The 22155-nt window shown below is 46.8% G+C and overlaps 1 protein-coding gene across 1 annotated transcript; it reads right to left on the bottom strand.

Moving 5' to 3' along the window:
* Positions 1 to 315: 315 nt before the first annotated feature.
* Positions 316 to 8082, bottom strand: LOC116838845 (cystatin-POGU1). The gene is made up of 3 exons (XM_032804380.2): positions 7792 to 8082; positions 2871 to 2996; positions 316 to 731 (listed from the first exon to the last, which is right to left on the bottom strand). Exons 1-3 carry the CDS (start codon positions 8011 to 8013, stop codon positions 642 to 644), a joined length of 438 nt encoding a protein of 145 aa, XP_032660271.1. The 5' UTR covers positions 8014 to 8082; the 3' UTR covers positions 316 to 641.
* Positions 8083 to 22155: the final 14073 nt, after the last annotated feature.

Below are 22155 nucleotides of genomic sequence, written 5' to 3'. Positions count from 1 at the left end.
AACTCATAGAAGACTATGGGCATTCCCAGAGGACTTGAGATATTTAAAGGGATATTGCCCTTTTCCTATATATGTCAGTAACTGAGTACAGAGGAATTAGGTGAATTTGCTATTACTTAAATCAAGACTGGATATCTGTCTGAAATAAAAGTTATGCTCTAGCTCAACTGCCAGATATGGGCTAGATGAAATTCCTTGGCCTGCGTGCTCATCTTCGCTGAGCTGTGAGACAATTGCCTTGAAATCTATGAAGTATTCAACAACAGAGAAAAGAGGGACGGAGGAACTGAGGGAAGAAAGACACTAGCCATTGAACATGGTGAATCAGTTTTATTCCCTACATCATAGGGGATGCCAGATCTGAGCTATGACAGAAAGCACCCAGGGGCTTCAGTTTGGTCATTAAGCAGGGCTGAACAATCATACACTACAGGAGAAGAGGGGCCCAGTCATTTCCAAACCTGCTCTGATTGGAGGAGATAGAGGGAGAGGAGGAGTTCTAAGATCCCAATCTTCCTTCTCCTGGTGAGGAATATGGGGATTAGAGAGAAGAGGCAGCAACAGAAGAAGAGAGCCAGCATGACTCCTAGGCAACATCGATCAATGGCAGATCGGTTCACTGTCATCAGACGAGATGGGTTTCAGGAGTCAGACACAGAGCAGTTCTGAGATAATAACTGTGTCTGGTTAAGCCAGGGACGAGACCAGACCTGGAACTCACAGATCAGTTTCTGCAGGGGGTGAAAACATCCCACAATTAGATAGTCACGAAACACACTATGGTTGCTGTAATACCAGGATGAACTGGCTTATGCCCAGGTACATTGCAGCACAAGAATCAGGCCCACAGTTTTAGTGACAGTGACAGCACCCACTCACACAGCGCTGGTATGCAACTGCTGTATAGTCTATTGATGGGAACTCAATTTACAAATGTGATCCCAAACCAGCACCCATGCAAAGCTTCAGATAATCCCAACACTGACAGCAAGGTAACTTATGCCCCATACACCCAGTCTGTTAAAAGTGTCTCATTTCCTATTTTACTTTTTCAAAGGGCATCATCAGGTTAAAAGGTTTGGAGCTTCTTTATTTAAGATTCCTTACCTGAGTCACTACTGATAGGGTGGGGTGTAAATAGGTTTCCCTTCCACAGAAGATTTCAACTATTGTGCAAAACTATCCTACCCCAAAAATACTTCAGCCAAAAACTGAGCTATTTTGACTTCAATATAGTCTGTAAAGCTGCGGTGCTTTGCAAGAGTTGTAATTCAAGTGCCTCACTCCCATTCCCCTCGATAGGTTGCACTCTCTGGCCTGACTCCATCTCTCAAGATTCACCTCTTAGCAAATCTGTGGCCGTGGTGCACCACTGGAGATGTAGGTTGGACAGGGAGCCTGGTTTACAGAGAATAATATGAGCATCAAGTCCTCAAACGACACCACCTGAGAGGTGCTACAGTGCCATTCTGAACGGAAATATTTCAGTTTATGGCTGAAATGTTGATATTTTCTGTGGCAAAAGGGCACTTTTTGCACACAGAGACAAAAAAAGTTCAGTTGGAAAGTTGGGATTTTGACAAAACTAAATTTTTCATTGAATAAACAATGTCAGTGGAAAACTGACCAGCCCATTACGGACATTTTAAGCCATAAAGCCACAGTTTTCCAGAGAGCCTAAGGAAAATCTGATGTCTCGTTATTATCCTAACTGAGCCCCCACTTTTACTATTACCATTCCTCTCGGGGATGGCGAAAAGGAACTACTGTCATCAGTTTCACTTCTGTTTAAGTTCTAGGGCAAGTCAATTTCACACTCTGTTTACATTCAGTTTCAGTGTTTGGATTGCTCGCCCCTCAGAAGCTTGTTTTAAATTAGAAACATTTTCATTATTTTAAATTACAATGAAGCTTTGAGACACTTAACACAAAACTTATTATAAACCCACTTTAAGACTGAGATACTCCCTAAGCTCATTTATGTTACACTAACACCCATAGACCTTACCTGTGATCATGGCCCCACTGTGCCAGGTTCTGACAATCCCTACTCTACAGGACTTGCAATCCAAATAGACCAGAGAGTTCTCAAAATGGGGGTCAGGACCCCTCAGGGGGTTGCAAGGTTATTACATGGGGGTCATGAGCTGTCAGCCTCCACCCCAAACACCACCTTGCCTCCAGCATTTATAATGGTGTTAAATATATATTAAAAAAGTGTTTTTAATTTATAAGGGGGGGGCCATCACACTCAGAGCCATGCCGTGTGAAAGGGGTCACCAATACAAAAGTTTGAGAACCACTGAAATAGATAAAGGGTGGGCAGGGGAAACTGAGGCACAGTGACAGGGGAGGGACTTGCCTGAGGTGTTGTACAGCACCCTGTACTCTAGGTTGTCCAAAGTAACTCAGTCCAACTAAAAGTGTTGCTTTCCAGATGTCTCAAGAAGCTGTTTCTTCTGCTTGGGAGAAACTCCCTATACACATCTGCAAAGCTATTGCATTATCCTCCTTCAAGTACCTCCTTAAAGTTCTCCTCTACCATGATGCCTACACAAAAAATTCAACAGCCAGGCTGCTGATGTGCTGAGCCCACTGTCCAATTGCATCTCATTGTTTCCTTCGGCTCCCTGGTCTGTCTGCCAGATCTTGTCTTATACCTAGATTGCAAACTCTCTGGGGCTCATTTCTTTTGTTCTGTCTGTACAGCACCGAGCACAACGGGGTACTGCTCCATGACTGGAGCTTGTAGGTGCTGTGGTTATACAAATAAGTTCCATGCCACGCAGTGACCCCTGACCTCACAAGACAGAACTGAGCCACACAAACTTGACACCTCAACTAGATGCTATGCAGTTTTCTCTGCTCACCCGTTGCTCTGATGCTGGCGGCAAGGGGCATGTGCTGATGTCCCTGTTTCCAAGGCCTGCCCCACTTTTCCGGCACTGTGTTGTCACCAGCTGTACAGTCAGGTAGTATTTCATGCCGGCCACCACCTGGAACAAGAGCAGAGATCCCAGAGTGAGGAAAATTCTGGACATTTCCCCACTTCCGATCAATAGCAGGAAACTGTGGAGCTAAAACTCTTGATTCCCCAAACTGCAATTGTTGTTTGCAGATGGTAGTGCTTGGAGGCCACAACTGAGATTGAGGGGCCCTTCATCATGCCAACAACTGTACAAAAAGCCTTTCTTCCCTGCCACCCCCCCGTCCCTGACTAAGACCACCTTTGTGCCAGGCGCTGTGCAGAAACCACCCCCGGACTGAGATCAGGACCCCATTTGTGCCAGGCACTGCACAGATTCCTCCCCCCTGCCCTCCCATAAAAATCTACACAGCCCCCATGCCAGGTGCTGTGGCTGATCCAGAGCTCACTGAAAACAATGGAAGACTGTCCCAGACCCTTAGAGCTTAGACAATAGACAAAGGGTGGGAGAGGAAACTACAACACAGAGAGGGGAAGGGACTTGCCTAAGATCAGTAACAGAGCCAGGATTAAGACCTAGGTCTCCTGAGTCCCATTCCAGTACACTCATCCATCACTAGATTTAGAGCACTATTTGGTCCTCAGTCAGCTGAAAAATAGAAAGCCAGAACAAGGAGCAGCAGCAGCACGGCCCTGGGCCGCCCCCATCCCCAAGTGCAGCAGTGACCGCTGGAACCCCCCAGCGCCCAAGATTTAGTTAGGGGTATTTTTAGTAAAAGTCAAGGACAGGTCACTGGCAATAACCAAAAAGTCAGGGCCAGTGACCTGTCCACGACTTTTACTAAAAAATACCCGTGCCTAAATTGTAGCCTTAACTATGACATCTTTTGATCTGTTTAAGAAGCAAATCACATTGAGCTCATTAAGTCTCTCACCTCATCATCAGGCATTTTTTCCCAGCCCTCGGATCACTTCCTCTCATCATTTCTCTGGCTCTTCTCTACATCCTCTCCGATTTTTCAATGTCCCTTGGAAAATGTGGCCCTCAGAACTGGACGCAGTGTTCCAGTATCGCTCCCTCCAATGCTGTATGCAGAAGTAAAATCCTCTCCCTGTCCTACTCCCCTGTTTACTCAAGTAAGGATCACACTGGGAGCTCATGCTGCGCTGCTTGTCCACTGTGAACCCTAAATCCTGCTCAGGGTCACTGCTTTCCAGGATACAGTCCCCAGTCTGTAGGCACAGCCCGCACTTCTTGTCCCTAAATGTATAACTTTGCATTCGGCTGCATTGTGTTGGAACAGGCCTGGTTCCCCAAGCGATACAGATCGTTCTGTAGGACTGCCCTGTCCTCAGCACTAGGTGCCAATCCACTAATCCTTCCTCATCCTCTGTGGATGGATGGAAGATACAGATTGTTATGGCCAGGTCCATCTGGCACCAGTGACAATAAAGAGCTGGAGCTTTATAAAGAGGAGTCCAAGAAATGTGGCCCAGGGGACAGATCGCTGGGCTGGGAGTCAAGACACTGGTTCTAGTCCCCACTCTGCCACTGACCTTGGGCAAGTTCCTTCTCCTCTTTGTACCTCTACTTCCTCTCCCACCCTTTGTCTACTTCAGTTAGAATTTCTTCAGGGCAGGGGCTGTCTCTCACTCCGTGTCTGTGCATCATGTGGTACAACCAGGGCCCCCAAACTCAGCAAGGAGGGGGCTGCCTTGGCCAAGGCTTCTAGGCGTTACTGTAATACCCATAATAATTGCCTACCTAGCCCAGATCTCCCCTAGAAAGAACCTGGTGAAATCAAGACAGTCCCAGATCAGCTCAATCATCGTGGCATAGGTTAGACTTTCCATAGACAAGTGGGTGTTGAGATACAGAATAGGTGGAAAGAGAGGGTGTACCAAGAAAATAAAAACAGGAGGATACAAGAGCCATGATGCAAGCAGCAACCTGTTGTTCCAACCTATGTCTCTAGTACAGCTCTTCCCTTTCAGTGGAGCAGGTAGATGAGCCCAATCACAAGTGGATGGTTTACATCCACCTGCCGATACGCAGCATGCACCTGTATCTATGCCACCTTTTTAATATGGCCCCAGATTCTACTGCATGCACTAAAATGGGGAAGCTTAGCACCAAAACTGACCGTTCACTCAGTAGGGAATTTCTCAAACTGATGGAGCAGGGAACCCTAGACTTTAAGGCCAGAAGGGATCATCCTGATCATCTCTGACCTTCTGTATATTGCAGGTCTGAGCATCTCCCCCAGCCATTTCTACACCCTCTGGTTGAGCTGTAGCGTGTCTCGTAGGAAGACATCCTGTGTTGGTTTAAAAACTCCAAGGGACATCCTGTGTTGGTTTAAAAACTCCTTACGTCAGCTGGTCCAATGGTTAATCCCCCTCCTTATTAAAAATGTGCACCTTATTTCTAGTCTCAATTTGTCCAGCTTCAGCTCCCAGCTGTTGGGGCTCATTCTGCCTTTGTGCTGTCCGCTATCAGCAATCTCCTCCCCACGAAGGTACTTACAGACCCTGATCAAATCACCTATTCACCTTCTCCTAGAGAAACTAAATACTGGGTTTTCCAGCCCTCAAATCACTTTTGTGGCTCTTCTGAGTTCTCTCCAATCATCAAGACCCTTTGAAAGGGAAGATCCAAGAAACAGACAGTACCTGGTAGTGGTCTCACTGACACCGTAGACAGAGGTAATAGCATTGCCCTACATCTGCTTGCTTACTCCTCTGCTTTAATGTCCAAGGATCACATTAGCCCTGTTAGCTACAGCATCGCACTGGGAGCTCACGTTCCTACATGCCCTGCAAGTCCTTTTCAGCGTCATTGTGTTCCAGGAATCTAGACTCTCAGTTGTTCTTGCAGCTCTTCACTGATTTTGTCCCCATACTGCAAGTTTTAGCACAGAGCAAGCCTTGGACAAAAGGCATCTCAGAAGCCCAAAGTAACCATTATAAAAGGCTGGTTCTTCAGAGCCTTATGCACTGGAGAGCTGTAAACAACATTCCATGGGGAACAATATTCTATTGTGAGGTCACATCCGTCTAGTACAAGATGGCTACAACCAATCTTGGTGAAAACCACCTTGCAAGAGCAAGAGGGCACAGGTTCAGCATACACAAGTTCACAAAGACTGAGGACTGGCACTGTTCATACTAGACCGAAGAAGAAAAAGAGGACACAGGATGGAAGAATACAACCATGACGACTGAGATAGAGAACGGAGATGGAGAACTTCCCACCTCTACAAGCCCTCCCACCAATCTTGGTCAGGAACCCACACAGCACCTGACATGACAGGGGGCCTCATCTCAATCTCAGCTGAGGTTTCTAGGCACTAGTGTAACACCAATAATAACTGTCTGACTTAGCCCTGATCTCCCCTAGAAGGAACACAGTGAAATCAGACAGTGCTAGACCAGATCCATCATCATACATACTTTCTTCCTCCAGCACAATTAGATTTTCATGTACACAACCAGGAATTGACACACTATAAGCTAATCCAGAGTGGGTAGAGGCAGAAGGAAGCAAATGCATGGGACCCTGACCGCCAGATCCCAGCCAGGGTCCCACGCAGCACCCAGCATGATAGGGGAGCCCCCCCTCACACCTGATCCCAGACACGGTCTTCCACAGCATCAGCAGAAGAGTACACCCCACACACAGTCCCAGACAGGGGCCCACTCAGCACCCACCAGATGGGGAGCCCCCACAAAACTCCTGTTGCACTGGGTGCTTGCAGCAGTGGTGGAAGAGAACTAGTGGCAGTGCGAGTGAGCCTGCCTGGCCGGGCGAGTAGGAGAGAAGCAGGACAGGCTGTGGGCCTGGACAGACATGGTGCTTGGGTAATGCTGGGAAGGGACAATGCCCTGGCTGCAGAGCAGCATTCTTGAGGTTTGGGTACAGCAATAATAACTCTACCAGCCAATACTAGCTTCCCTCCTTCTTGTCCCATGTTACACCCTAAACACGGGAGGCGAGTATTTCTGCAGTCAGGAGGCCTGGAAACTATTATTTTATTTTAGCTGAGAGCTGACACTCTGATGCCTGGATACCACTCAATGCTCTTCCTCACACCCCTCTGCATGGTGATCCAAACAGTCCCATGCTGCCTACTCCAAGCGGTAAAGGTTTCTCCACAGCCCCGGGGGCTAGAGATGTAATTCAAGGGGAGCTGAGATTGCGGCTCAGATACAGGGTCACACATGTACAAAACAGTGCCACAGGGAAGTGGGTGCCACTGTGGTCTGCCCCCCAGGCATCCTGCCTGCTTACACTCCTCTTTGCCAGGTTTTCTGCACAAGCAATGGGCAACAGCTGGGCTTTGTTACAGGAAGCTGAGACACTGGGGCTCAGAGGGAGGAGGACATGGGCACTTGCAGGCTCCAGGGCTCCTCCAGTGGTTATCCAGACTGGCAGGACACTCGGCTGTCACGGAAGAAGTTAGCACGAATCCTAGGCTGCCCCCGCCCAGGACCAGCTGTGTGGGAGGAAGCAAAAGCTGCTCTCAGAGGACACCTCTGTCCCCTGCAACCTGCCACCCCATAACCAACCCCCAGCTGGCCACAGGGGCCTCCCAGCCCCCCACACCTCTGCCCCCCATCGGGCCCAGCCCCTAATCCCCACCGGGCTGGGGGCTTTCCCTACTCCTCCAGGGTCCAGCCCCTACCCCCTGCCTATTCCCAGCTCCGCCCCCCACCCCACAGATCCCTGTCAGCTCCAGGGCTCCCCAAGGGGACCCAACCCCCTCCCCGAATCCATCCGTATCCCGGCTTCAACCCGGACACCTGCATCCCCCGCTGCGGCGCTGCCCCCCAGCTGGCTCCAGCCCCGGCCCGGCCTTACTGACCTGGCTGCGGGCCCGCAGCACCTGCTCTGCCCGGCAGTAGTGCAGGCTGTTGCTGGCCTGGTTATAAGCCTCCACCGCGAACCGCACGGCCGCCTGCACCCCGGGATCCGAGATCGGCACCTCCTGCAGCCCCCCGACCAGGCGCTCCCCGCGCAGGCCCGGCCCCGCCAGGAGCAGCAAGCACAGCGCAGCCAGCGACACACCCGCCCCGGAGCTCGGCATTGCTGCGAATGCACGGCCTGAGCACCGCCCCCAGGAGAGCCCCGCTAGCCCCGCCTCTCCTTTTAGCCACGCCTCTCCATCTAGCCCCGCCTCCCCTGCTGGCACCCCCACGGGATCCCCACCTGCCCTGTATAGAGTGAGGATTCCTTCCCTCTGATCTCCCCCTATCACATGGGAGAAGCTCCCCGGACACTTGTGGATGCTGGCTCCACCATGCCCTCCTTCAGCCTTGTCCTCCCAGGGCAACCAGACAGCAAGTGTGAAAAATTAGGACAGGGTGTGGGAGATAATAGGCGCTTGCGTAAGACAAAGCCCCGAATATCGGGACTGTCCCTATAAAATCGGGACATCACCCCACCTCACGTCTCCCACTTCCTGCGACACTGTAATGTTATGACTGTAATATAATATCTCACTGAAAGGTGAGGAGGCCAGAAAGAGTTAATTAACTCACAGACTGAGCTGACCCATGGCTGAACTTTAGAGACTGGTTAGGAAGATATGTAAATACATAGAGCTTTGAAATGCAAGTCTGAAGTGTTGGAGATAGAAGGGTAGATGTTTGCTCAGGTCTTGTGATGTAAGTAAACAAGTCTTGTCTATTGCCATAGCTTTGATTCAAAGATCAAAAAGGAGTATTAACATTTAGGAAGAAACTTGAGTGAAATAGTATTATTGTTTATATGTCTCTTTTAAAGGTTGTGGTAATCTGTATCTGAACTGTTTAATGAATAAATTATCCTGTGCTAATTGCCATGATGTTTAGGAGAAGGAAGATTAAGCTGATTGTTTTCTCAGGCCAAAAGGCTGCAGGAAATGTATAAAAACTTTGGGACATGACCCTACTTCATCTCAGATCTGCTTTGGGTTTCAACAGGGGGAAACCTTAAGCCAGGGGTAGGCAACCTATGGCACCTGTGCCAAAGGCGGCACGTGAGCTGATTTTCAGTGGCACTCACACTGCCCGGATCCTGGCCACTGCTCCAGGGGGCTCTGCATTTTAATTTAATTTTAAATGAAGCTTCTTAAACATTTTAAAAACTGTATTTACTTTACACACAACAATAGTTTACTTACATATTATAGACTCATAGAAAGAGAGCTTCTAAAAGCGTTAAAATGTATGACTGGCACACAAAACCTAAAATTAGAGTGAATAAATGAAGACTTGGCACAGTACTTCTGAAAGGTTGCCGACCCCTGCCTTAAGCCATAAGGATTGAGATCCCCAGTCACTGACTGGAATCACCCTGAATATGGACATTGGTCTTTAACCTATGGACTGTATCTAAAAGGACTTTTGGCAACTACAAGCTCATCTCTGCTATGTATCTGAACCTCAAGAACTGAATTCAAGTCTGTATGTATATTGATCTTTTAACCAATACTTTCTCTCTCTTTTCTTTTTTAATAAATTTTAGTTTAGTTAATAAGAACTGGCTATAAGCATGTATTTTGAGTAAGATCTAAGTTATAATTGGACCTGGGTATGTGGCTGATCCTTTGGGGTTAGAAGAAACTTTTCTTTTATATGAAGAGATAAGATTTTCAGTAATCATCATCATATGTTTTACATATGTGTCTGGATGGAGGTATGAGGCTGGGTACTTTAAGGGAACTGCATTATTTGGACTTCTGAGTAACCAGTGAAGTACTATAGAAGCTATTTTGGTAAATCTAAGTACTGGAATATCCACCAGCGTTTGGGATTTGTTTGCCCCGTTCTGTTTGCAGTTCACCCTGATTGAGCGACCTCAGCTGGCTCCCACAGGCATGCTGGCATGGTCACAGTGGCGTAGTCATGCTAGGATCCACAGAACCAGGTCAATTAAGCTTTAGGTCAGAACCCCACGCTATCCAAATTTGAATTTTGGTACACCTCTATCCTGATATAACACTGTCCTCAGGAGCCAAAAAATCTTACTGTGTTATAGGTGAAAGCGTGTTATATCGAACTTGCTTTGATCCTCTGGAGTGTGCAGCCCTGCCCTCCCCCCCCCCGGAGTACTGCTTTATTGTGTTATATCCAAATTTGTGTTATATCGGGTCATGTTATATCGGGGTAGAGGTGTAGTAAGAGTTTGGTTGGTTAAAGAGCAGTTGCAATGGGTGAGCAAAGAGTATATGAGGGCCTTGACAAAAAAGCCCTGGAAGATTTGTGTTCAGAAGAGGATAAGCTTTTAAAAGAAAGCTACATATTGAGAACTGAGAGATCTGTTAACGGGCAGTGATCAGGAGGCAGGAGCACAGCGCTTACCTGGTACTACAGAAACTGCAGAAGCAATTAGAATGAAAAAGGCAGCAAATAAACTGCAATTTGATCATGAACAGATCAGACATTCGATTGCTGGAAAAGCAAAAAATAGCTGAATTAGAAAGAGGAGCTGCTAAGAGAGAAGAAAGAGCTTGTAAGGGGCATCTGGAGCTGCTGGCTGCTGAGGAGAAAGCTCGACAGATGGAACAGGAGACGGCCGAACTTCATCTCCAAGTAATGGAAGAATGGAGAAAGTCATCCCCACCTGGTACTCTACTTCCCCACCGCCGTGAGAAAAACTGGGCAAGGATGTGTCCCATTTACAATGATACTGAGATATAGAGGAGTTTTTGGCTACCTTTGAATGTCTCTGCATCGTCACCTACAACATCCTTGGGCTACCAGTGCTGAAGTTATGGGGGAAAAGCAGGGGTGGGGTGACCAGATGTCCCAATTTTATAGGGACAGTCCAGATTTTGGGGTCTTTTGCTTATATAGCTCCTATTAGCCACACACCCCAGCCCCCGCTGTCCCGATTTTTCACACTTGCTGTCTGGTCACCCTAAGCAGGGGAGGCCTTAATGAATATGGGCAAGGCTGGAGGCAGCAAGGAGCAAGGTACTAGCACACCCCTTAGCTAGGTGCTGAGCTGGCATCCTCCTCCCTGCCAAGCTCAGCTGCAGCACGACTGGCTCCTTCCCTCTGCTCTTACACACTCCCCAGTCATCTGCCTGCCTTGACTCCCTACCTCCTCTCTGCCCTTAGCCAGCCCACCTTCAGAATATTACACAGGACCAAAACTTGATGACCTTGAGGACTGGAGTAATAGAAATGGGAATTTCCACTGCAAGCCCATCAGCTGGAAACAACAGAGGACATCACAGGATGACTGTGTGATGATGTGTATTAGTCAATCACAGGATAACTACGAGTCACCAATGTGATGCAGCCATGAAAAAAGGAAAATACATCCCTAGAGTGTATTAGGCAAGAGATTTCCAGTGGAGATAGGGAAGTATTAATGCCATTGGACCAGGTACTGGGAAAAGCTCATCTGGAATACTGCGTGTCGCTCTGGTCACCTATGACCAAGAGAAAGGAATCCAAACTGGCTCAGCCCAGCTGCAGAGAAGGGCTCCCAGGCTGATCAGAGGAATGGAGAACTGATCTTATGAGAGCATACTGGAAAAGCTGGGTTTGTTTAGCCTAGAAAGACTTTGGGAGATCTGTCAGTTAACCAGTTCTTAATCCATTTCATGTGTGATACTGTATAGTGCTAATGCTTTAATCAGACTGTCATGGTATAAAGTCAAACACCTCACATGAGTCTAAGTACATTCCATCTACATCATTACCTCTATCAACCAAACGTACAATCTCCTCAACGAATGAAATCAGCTCGGACAAGACCTATTTCCTACAGATAACCCTTCTGCCAGGTGTCACCATCCCAAAGGTCTGGGTTCAATTATCCAGGGCTTCCTTCTGAAAACTTGAACAACACTGGCTCATGCCCTCACCCAGAAACCCAGGAAAGTTACCACCCCTGGGCACCCTTAGACCTCCCCCATATAAGCTCCAAGTGTAGGGCTTAAAACAAAGAGAAAAGATTTTATTTTTGGGGGGGACACACAAGAAACTTGGGAAAGCCAGCAATTAGTGAATCAACATCATCTGTTAGGTAAGACTCCCCACCTTTGGGTGCCTTAACTTCAGTCCTCTCACGGTTGTAAGTGGTTAATGAAGTAATGCTGTCTAGCATTGCCCATGGTTGTCCAGAGTTGGCAGAGATCAAGTTTCAGGCAAGTCTATCTCCAGTCTCCAGCCCTCAAAGGAAAGGCTGCCTGGGATGCACCAGTGATTATTGCAGCTTTGACTCAGCTGGGATAGAAGACATACCAGACGTGCAAATAAGGCCTGGCCCATTCAGGCATTCCCCCTCTCTCACCAACAGCTGGCAGCAGAGAGCCAGGAGATTTCTACCCATTGGGCATTCTCAAGCAGCTGTGTCTGGTCGCCTCTTCTCCCTGTTCACCACATAGGGATCAATGGAAATAATAGAAATGCAGACCTGGAAGGGCCCTCATTAGGTCATCCAGTCCTGTCCCTTGCACTAAGGCAGGATTAAGTAGTATCTGCCCCATCCCAGACAGATGTTTATATAGCCTGTTCTTAAAAACCTCCAATGATGGAGATTTCACACCCTCCCTCGGTATTTTGTTCCAGTGCTTAACTACTCCTACAGTTAGGAAGTTTTTCCTAATGTCCAACCTAAACCTCCCTTACTGCAATTTAACCCCATTTCTCCTTGTCCTGTCCTCAGTGGATAAGCAGAACAATCTTGTCACCTTCTTCTTTATAACAACCTTTTACATGCTGTCATATCCCTTCTCAGTCTTCTCTTCTCCAGGCTAAACAAACTCAACTTTTTTTAAATATTTCCTCATAGGTCACGTACTGTAGACTGCTAATCATTTTTGTTACCCTCCTCTGGACTTTCTCCAGTTTGTCCACATTTTTTCTAAAGTGCGGTGTCCAGAACAGGACACAGTTCTCCAGCTGAGGCCTTATCAGTGCTGAGTAGAGTGGAATCATTACTTCTCCTGTCTTGCTGACAACACCCCTGCTAATACATCCTACAATGATATTTGCTTTCTTTTGCAACAAAATTACATTGTTGCCTCATATTTCATTTGTGATCCATTATAACCGCAGATTCTTTTCTGCAGTGCTCCATCCTAGCCAGTCATTTCCCATTTTGTATTTGTGCAATTCATTTATTCCTTTCTCAGCATAGCATGTTGCATTTGTTCATATTGAATTTCATCCTATTTACTTCAGACCATCTCTCCAGTTTGTCAAGATAATTTTGAAATTCTAATCTTGTCCTCCAAAGCACTTACAACCAGTGTTCCCTGTAATTTTTCCCACTTGTGTGGAATTAATTTTGTTATGTGCATCAATATGGTGTTGGAGGGGCTGGGACCTCAGGTCCAGGCCGGGACTGGGTTCAGGGAGGGACACCTCAGCCGCAACAGGTCTGGGCCGGGCCTCCCGGGTTCAGGCTGGGTCACCCTGGCTGTGGCTGGGTTTGGGCCAGGCCACCGTGGCTGGGTCTAGGCCGGGCTGTGCTGCCCCCGCTGTGGCTGGGTTTGGGCTGGGCCACCATGGTTGGTCTAGGTTGGGTCGTTTGGGCCACACTGCCCTGGTTGCGGCTAGGTTTGGGCTGGGCTGCCTGGATTTGGGGCCGGGACAGGCTGCCGCAACTGGGTCCTGACCGGGCCACCCGGGTTTGGGCTGGGCTGCCCCGGCTGCAGCTGGGACCAGGCTGGGCCGGGCTGGCCTGTCTGCTGCTGGGGCTGCATTGTGCTGCACTGGCCAGGTTCGGGCCAGGGTAGGGGAGCCCTGGCCACGGCAGCTCTGGACCGTGGCATAGCTGGGGCTGGGAGGCCGCCCCAGTTGTGGCAGGTTGGGGGCTGGGCTGGGTTGGGGCTGGGGCAGGGGTGCCCCTCCCCCAGCCGCAGCAGGTCCCCAGGTGGGTTCCCTGAGCACCTGCGCAGCGCTAAATAGGGTGCTATGCAGCTGCGCAGCTTACAGGAAACTTAGCTTACAATCCGTCCCAGCATGTTGTCATCCACAAACTTTATAAGTGCACTCTTTATGCCATTACCCAAATTATTAATGAAGATATTAAATAGAATTGGACTTAGGACAGATCCTTGTGGGACCCCACTTGATATACACGTCCCGCTTGATTGTGAACCATTGATAACTACTCTGAATTTTTCCAACCAGTTGTGCATGCACTTTATAGTAGGTTCATCCAGGTTATATTTCCCTAGTTTGCTTTTTAGAAGGCCATGGTGACAGAGTATCAAAAGTCTTACTGAGAATTATGACATAAGAATGGCCAAACTGGGTCAGATCAGTGTTCTGTCTAGCCCAGTGTCCTGTCTTCTGACAGTGGCCAATGCCAGATGCTTCAGGGGAATGAACAGAAGAGGGCAATCATCATGTGAGCCATCTGCTGTCATCTAATCCCAGCTTCCAGCAATCAGAGGCTAAGAGCCCTTGATGGACCTATCTTCCATGAACGTATCTAATTCTTTTTTGAGACCAGTTATACTTTTGGCCTTCTCAACATCCATTCGAAGGAGTTCCACGGGTCGACTGTACATCTTGTGAAGAAGTACTTCCTTTTGTTTGTTTTGCTGCCTATTCATTTCATTTGGTGACCCCTGGTTCTTGTGTTATGTGAAGGGGTAAATAACGCTTCCTTTTTCACTTTCTCCAATCATTCATGATTTTATAGATCTCTATCCTATCCCCCCTTAGTCGTCTCTTTTTCAAGATGAAAAGTCCCAGTCTTTTTAGTCTCTCTTGTATGGAAGCTATTCCATACTCCCAGTCATTTTTGTTGCCCTTTTCTGTACCTTTTCCAATTCTAATATATCTTTTTTGAGATGGGGCAACCAGACCTGGATGAAGTTTTTAAGCTGTGGGCACACCATGGATTTATATAGGTGCATTATGATATTTACTGTCTTTCATTTATCCCTTTCCTTATGCTTCCTAATACTCTGTTAGCTTTTCTGATTGCCGCTGCACACTGAGCAGATGTTTTCAGAGAACTATCCACAATGACTCCAAGATCTTGTTCTTTCCTTTCTTAATTTAGAGCCCATCACTTTATATGTATAGTTGGGATTATGTTTTCCAATGTGCATTACTTTGCATTTATGAACACTGACATTCATCTGCCATTTTGTTGCCCAGTCACCCAGTTTTGTGAGATCCCTTTGTAACTCATTACAGTCTGCTTTGGACTTAACTATCTTGAGCAATGTTATATCATCTGCAAACCTTGCCACTTTGCTGTTTACCCCTTTTTCTAGAGCATTTATGAATATGTTGAACAGCACTGGTCCCGGTACAGATGCTTGGGGGACCCTGCCACTTCTTGCTGTCCATTGTGAAAACTGACTATTTATGTCTACCCTTTGTTTCCTGTCTTGTAACCAGTTACTGATCCATGAAAGGACCTTCCCTTTTATTCCATGACTCCTTACTTTGCTTAAGAGTGTTCGGTGTGGGATCTGTCAAAGGCTTTCTGACAGTCCAAGTACACCACAACAACAACAGGGTCATCCTTGTCCACGTTTGTTGACCCCTTAAGAGGATTCCAATGGACTGGTGAGGCATGATTTCCCTTACAAAAGCCTTGTTGATTCTTCCCCAACAAATCATGATCATCTTTGTGTCTAATGATTCTGTTCTTCTATAGCTTCAAACAATTAGCCTGGTACTGAAGTTAGGCTAACGCATGTGTAATTGCCAGAACCACCTCTGAAGCCTTGTTTTAAAAATTGGCATTACATTACCTATCCTCCAGTCATCTAGTTCAGAGGCTGATTTAAGTGATAGGTTACATACCACAGTTACTAGTTCTACCATTTCATATTTGAGTTCCTTGAGAACTTTTGAGTGAATACCAGCTGGTTCTGGGGACTTATTACTGTTTAATTTATCAATTTGTTACTGTTAGGCCTTAAAATTTGTTACTGTACTAAAGTCAAGAAATAGCACATCTACAGCTTTTCCCAATTCACAAGGCTTGCTGTGACAGATTTTTGTTACCAATCTGCCTGGAGCCTCAAGTGATCAGACTGATGCCGCAGGATCATTTGGGGAGGAGATGACGTAACACACCAAGTGTTTACATTTTAAAGCTTTATTAATAAAATAATGAAATACAGCAGAGAGTGCTGTGAACGCTCCCATGTCACTCAGGGGAAGAAAGAAAGCATTAGAGCCCCAAGCCCTCGCCCACTTTCGTACTCACATATGCACTACCCAAAGCTGGCCAGGCCTGGGTGTAACATAAGAAGAAGAGGGGAAGGGATGGACGGGAGTTTTTGCCCTGGGCCAAGGTCGTTGGGGGAATCTGCTGTAATCTCCGAATTGCTTCAGCTCTCAGGAGGGTTTTAAGTCCTGGGCTCCTCTGGGGGTGTTCCATTCCGTGACCTCTGTTCCTGGTGCTCCTTGTGCCAGTCCAAACCGCTTTCTGTGGTCTCTTTCCCTTTCTCAAAACATCCCGGCTCCGGAGACTGTTTTCTTTTCTGTCTTGGCCTTCACTGGGCTCGCTGCAGCTCTGTGCCTCACTGAGTTCTTCTTTTCTCACAGCTGGTCGGGGTCGGGGAGTTGGACTTTCCCCCTTCTGTCTTGGCAGGTAGCAGCTGGCCTTGAGCTGGCTGGAGTTAGCTTTTTATCTTCAGACTGAGCTTGCTAGCTGCAGTGTTGAATTAACCCGTTCTCTGCTCCTTTCCTTCCTCCCCTCTTGGCCTCTAGTACTTGCAAAGGAAACTTCCACTCCCCACACACACACCTTTGACCCTCCCCAAAATGCTTTGTGATGCTTGCAACAGCATTAGCAATATACAATGTTGATTTACCTTTCCAGGGGACTCCCTAAGGGCAGGGGGACATTGGGATGTGACATTGCTACCCTAGCAAAGAAGGATATTAGGTTGGTTTGACATGATTTGTTCTTGACAAATCCATGTTGACTATTGCTTATCACTTTATTATCTTCTAGGCACTTATAAATTGATCATTTGCTCCATTATCTTTCTGGGTATCAAAGTTAAGCTGACTGGTGTATAATTCCCTGGGTTGTTCTCTGCCCCTTTCAAGTCCTCTGGGATCTCTCCTGTAGTGGCTTCTTCTCCTGTAGGGCTTCAGGCCCCAGAGCTTATACATAAAACCACTAATTAGAGTCACATCCTTTAGTTGAAATCCCATTTCAGCTTTTCCATTATTTTGCCCTAGATGGATGTCTGGCTAACCAGCCTACAGTTAGCCAGGTCATCCAGCTTGCCCTCTTTAAATTATTGGCATAACGTGAGACCCGTTCAGTCTTCTGGAATGTCATTGGTATTCCAAGATTTATTTAAAAATGAACATCAGTCGGGGCATTGATCTCCTCAGCCATCTATTTTAGTACAGTTGGATGCAAGTTATCTGGGCTTGCAGATTTTAAAAATATTTATCCGTAGTAGTTGTTGTCTAACATCCTCCTCAGTTACTAATCGACTTGTAAGTACTTCATCATCCTCATATGATATAAACACATCATCCTGCTTCTTTTCAAACACAGAAAGAGGAATCGCGCCAGGGTTTCTGGCACCCTAGGCAGAATTCAGGGGGCGGCATTTTGTGCGCTCCCCATGGGGCGCGTGGGAGCTTCCGGTTCCGGTTCCATCACGCCGCCGAAGGATCCTTCTCCGAAATGCCGCAGGCGACAGCGGCAGTCATTGAGCTGCTCAATTGCCTGCCGCTGTTTTCCGCAGCACATCGGCAGAAGGTCCTTCTTCAGGGGCACGACTGGAGTGGAACTGGAAGCTCCCGTGCGCCCCATGGGAAGCGCACAAAATGCCACACCCCGAATCCTGGTGCCCTAGGCGACCACCTAGAGTCGCCTAATGGAAGCGCCAGCCCTGCATAGAACAGATAATTTATTGAACATTTCTGCCTTTCCTGCATCATTATTAGCAGTTTTACCATCTTTGTCTCGCAATGAGTTTATATCATTCTTAGAATTTCATTTATTCCTAACATACTTTAAAAACTCCTTCTTATTGTCCTTAGCCCAGCCAACCACAGATTTTCTCTGATGTCTTTAGCTTGCCTTGTAAATGTTCTGCACTTTATAACTTCTAATTTAGATCCATTGCTATCTATTTTGCCCCCTTTCCATGTGTTATATATTGCTTTTTTAGTTCTAATTGCCACCTTCACTTCGCACCGAGCCAGGAAGGACTTCTAGCTAAAGCTGTTGTCTTTCCTTTGGCTTTTTGGTCAACAAATAAACTCCTCTTAAAATCTCCCAATTTTCATGCACATTTTTTCTGTTAAATCCCCCCTCCCATCAATTTTGCTCACAATTTTCCTCAACTTTGGGAAATTAGCCCTTTTGGAGCCCCAAGTGTAGGGACTGTTTTCTCTTAGCCCATATTGAATGTAATCAGGTCATGATCACTGGTCCCTAGGCAACCAGCAACTTCCCATCCAGTGATTCATTCCTCTTTAGTCATCATGATGAGGTTCAAAATAGAGTTACCACATGTTGGGTGTGACATTTATACTAGAAACTCATCCTGTACAATGTTTAGAAATGGTCATGATGTTTTACGGCTTGTTGCTTAAGGCCCTCCAGCAGATGGCTCCCAAATTCAAGTCCCAAACAGCAACAATTTTTCTTTCCACACATTAAAGACAGCTGCTTAAGGAGCATCTCCTCCTGCTCTCTGCTCTGGTTTGATTCAGTGGTTTGTAATAGATCCCATCCACACCCCCACCTGTACTTTGCTGATCCATGTACATTCCTGTGGGTGGAGCTATCTGAGGAGGCAGAGCTCCATTCTCATGTAGGTGGGGCTGTCTCGGGGTCAGGGTGGGGCTCTATTCCTCTGTAGTAAGAGGAGGTCCTGAGATATAAACTTTGGTATCAGAGACCTGGTATGAGGCCTAAGGCCTGAAGTAAAATATTGGTCAAGACTTTGCTAACATAAAGCAAAGTTAAGCTGTGAGCTAGAGGCAGGCCCTGCTCACAAAAGCTGGCAAGGAAAGGGCTGATACCGCAAAAAGAGACATACCTAAAAGGTACTGGACACCCGATATCAGAACATTCACATACTTGTACACTCCACACGGGTAACAAGGAACAGGCTGATCCATCCCAATGACAGGGCCAAAAGGGTAATATGATGGATAGAGTTGTTTTGTTTGAACCAACAAGTACAAGGTGAGAGGCGGCACCTTACTGCATAGAGGGGTTGTACCTTGCTACGTAGAGGGGTTGCACCTCAGTACGTCAGGAATGATGTGTAACTTGTTTGTACCTCTGTATAAGAATGCACCCCTGAGTGGATGTCTTTGTCCGGCCTAGGGGCAGTGGAAAGTTGCACCACTGACTGAGCTAAGTCCATTGTCAGGGAGCACATAAGTACTAGCTAGCTGTATCTCAGCAGCACTTTGGACTTCTATGCCGGGGAGCTGGAGACTGTGTTTCTCTTCGACAATAAACCTGGCCAACGTGCCTTCGTACCTTACTAGAGCCTGTGGTCATTGGGGGTTCTCTCAGGGTCTGCTCTGTCAGCTATCTGCGCAGAACTGGGTCAGCACACAGAGGGAACACACGCACGCAGGCAACTCATATCAACATTGAACAGAGCAGAGCACCATACCGGTAGCATCTGACCACATTCCCCACCCTCCTTCTCTGCTTTGGCCTGGTCATTCTAGCCCATGGTGTAGCCTGCTGCAGTGGCATGTCTCTGTTTGCACTGCCTGCTCCTCCTAGTGGCTCCCCTCACTCTGGGGGGGGGGTCTCTTAACCTGGGATGGGGGTGGCAGGGTCATCATTTGCATGCAGAAAAACAGGGCTGGATTATGACATTCTGTCTGAGGCCCTAAGCTATGTCAAGTGTAAGAGGCCCCATATCATAAAAAAAAAAAAAAAAGATTTACTATTTTGCACAGAAAAGACATTGAATATATAAACACGACAGCTTTATATTTGCATATATACAAAGGCGAAGTTATAAAAATAGAATAATAATCTAACTGCAACACATCTTGCAATATGCCTGTTTGCATTATAAAATAGTTTCATATTAACATATTTTCATCTATGATTTCTTAATGAGTAGATATGAAAACTTTATATCTACAGCAACACAAAAGCATTTACAGTTACACGGACCAGCTCACTTAATGGAAGCAGTGCAACCTGCAGTATGTCTGTTTGCACATCCCATTACTTTTCACACTGACATTTAAAACATTTTCTTTTATGATTTTTGGAAAGCAAAGTCATCGATGTCCTCAAATGATAAGCTATGGAGTTTGTCACTTTCGATGCACAGAATGCTTAGGGCAGGTAACTTTCTTGCAGCATTGTTGTCTGCAGTTCATTCCTGATATACTTCAGTTGCGAAAATGACAATTCTCCTGAGCAGTTCAAAAAAGAATTACATAAGTTAATGGAGGATAGGTCCTTTTTGAACCTTGTTATAATATTCCGACAGTGGCCAACGCCAGGTGGCCCAGATGGAATGAACAGAACAGGTAAACATCAAATGGTCCATTCCCTGTCACTCATTCCTAGCAGCTGGCAAACAGAGGCTAGGGACACCATCCCTGCCCATCCTGGCTAATAGCCATTGATGGCTCTATCCTCCATGAACATATTTAGTTCTTTTTTTAACCCTGCCATAGTCTTGGCCTTCACAGCATCCTCTGGCAAAGAGTTCCACTGGTTGACTGTGCATAGTGTGAACAAATACTGCCTTTTGTTTGTTTTAAACCTGCTGCCTCTTAATTTCATTTCATGACCCCTAGTTCTTGTGTTATGAGAAGGAGTAAATAACACTTCCTTATTTACTTTCTCCACACCAGTCATGATTTTATACACCTCTATCATATTGTCCTTAGTCATCTCTTTTCCCAGATGAAAAGTCCCAGTGTCACTCAGATTTGGCATCACTACCCCCCTGCTTAACAAATGAGCTTCACATTAGGGTGACCCCTTTCAGTTAGGGTCTATTAAGTACAATTCTGCCGATATTTGGTCATGCAATAAGAATAACATTTCATTACCCCTGTATCCAAGACTAAAGAGAATTTTAACCCAAAACTGATCATTCTAGCAAAGCAGGTCTCTCCGCTGATCACCTAGGCAAAGTAGGTGTGTCTGTGCAAATACAGTCTGCTCCCTGATGTCTCCCCTGTTCATCAATAGCCTGCGGGGAGAGCTCCCTTAGACCTTGGCTTACATCTGGAATTGGGCTCTTCAATCTAGCAGACAAAAGTCTAATAAGATCCAGTGGCTGGAAGTTGAAGCTAGGCACATTCAGACTGGAAATAAGGTGCAAATTCTTAACTGTGAGGGTAATTAACCACTGGAACAATTTCCCAAGAGCTGGGGTGGATTCTCCATCATTGGCAAATTGTAAATCAAGATGGGATTTTTATCTAAGAAATCTGCTCTGGTTCCACCAGCAATTAATTCAGGGCCGTCTTATGACCTGTGCTATCAGGAGGCCAGACTAGATGACTGCAGTGGGCCCTTCTGGCCTCACAATCGATACATCCATAAAAGTGGGTACAGAAATCAATCGTGGAACTAAATGCGGACAGCTTGTCTGAAGTCTTGAAAAAAGTCTAAGGAATGAGATGCCCCGAATTCACTTTGCTTTCTCCTTATCTCTGAAAAGCCCACTTGAAAGTCATAAGCAACGCTTATTTGTTGGGGCTGGCGGTGGGGGGAGTCTGTGGCACAAGACAGAAAATGAAACTCAGGCACCAGGTTTATCATTTATTATTAGCGTAGAACCCAGATCACGAAACATCAAACCCTACAGCATCACTCTGAGCTCTTTCCCTAACTGCTCTTTCCTAAGCACAGCCTGCCACCCCCCTCCTTCAGGCACACAGATCTGGGATGTTCTCTGGCAAAGAGAAGGGCCCTGGGCAATTTTTGATTACATGCACCTGCAAAATTTTGCTCCAAGAAAACTACTGAGGGGAGAATCCAACTTTGCCCCTCCCCAATAGCCCCAGAACCCTCCTGGCTCCTAAGCTCGCAACAGTATCTTCCAAAAGCAAAGTGCTTAACAAACCTTAGCCCGTTGTGCCTCACAGGCCTGGGAGGTTGGCCCTGATTAGCTGAGCTTTCCACCTAGCTGGACATACAGCTTCCTTGCTGTGGTCTACTGGAGATAATTAACTGATCTTGTAAGTGGGGGCTCAGTTCCATGAAGGATCAGAGCCCCAGACTCCTTTCTGTGCCATTTCAGCCCTTGAGCCTTGATCTGTTCATAATTAAC

The sequence above is a fragment of the Chelonoidis abingdonii genome, chromosome 17 (genome assembly GCF_003597395.2).
Source record: "Chelonoidis abingdonii isolate Lonesome George chromosome 17, CheloAbing_2.0, whole genome shotgun sequence".
Classification (NCBI taxonomy): domain Eukaryota; kingdom Metazoa; phylum Chordata; order Testudines; family Testudinidae; genus Chelonoidis; species Chelonoidis abingdonii.
This window is presented reverse-complemented; position numbering and strand designations above follow the sequence as displayed.

Bases quoted from the DNA above. Each gene is read 5' to 3' on its own strand.
- LOC116838845 (XM_032804380.2), bottom strand. From the start codon at position 8,013: ATGCCGAGCTCCGGGGCGGGTGTGTCGCTGGCTGCGCTGTGCTTGCTG. The intron at 2,997-7,791 runs GTCAGTAAGGCC...CTCTTGTTCCAG, and splicing joins TGCTGCGGGCCCGCAGCCAG to GTGGTGGCCGGCATGAAATA. The intron at 732-2,870 runs GTGAGCAGAGAA...CACCCCCTGCAG, and splicing joins CGCCAGCATCAGAGCAACGG to AAACTGATCTGTGAGTTCCA.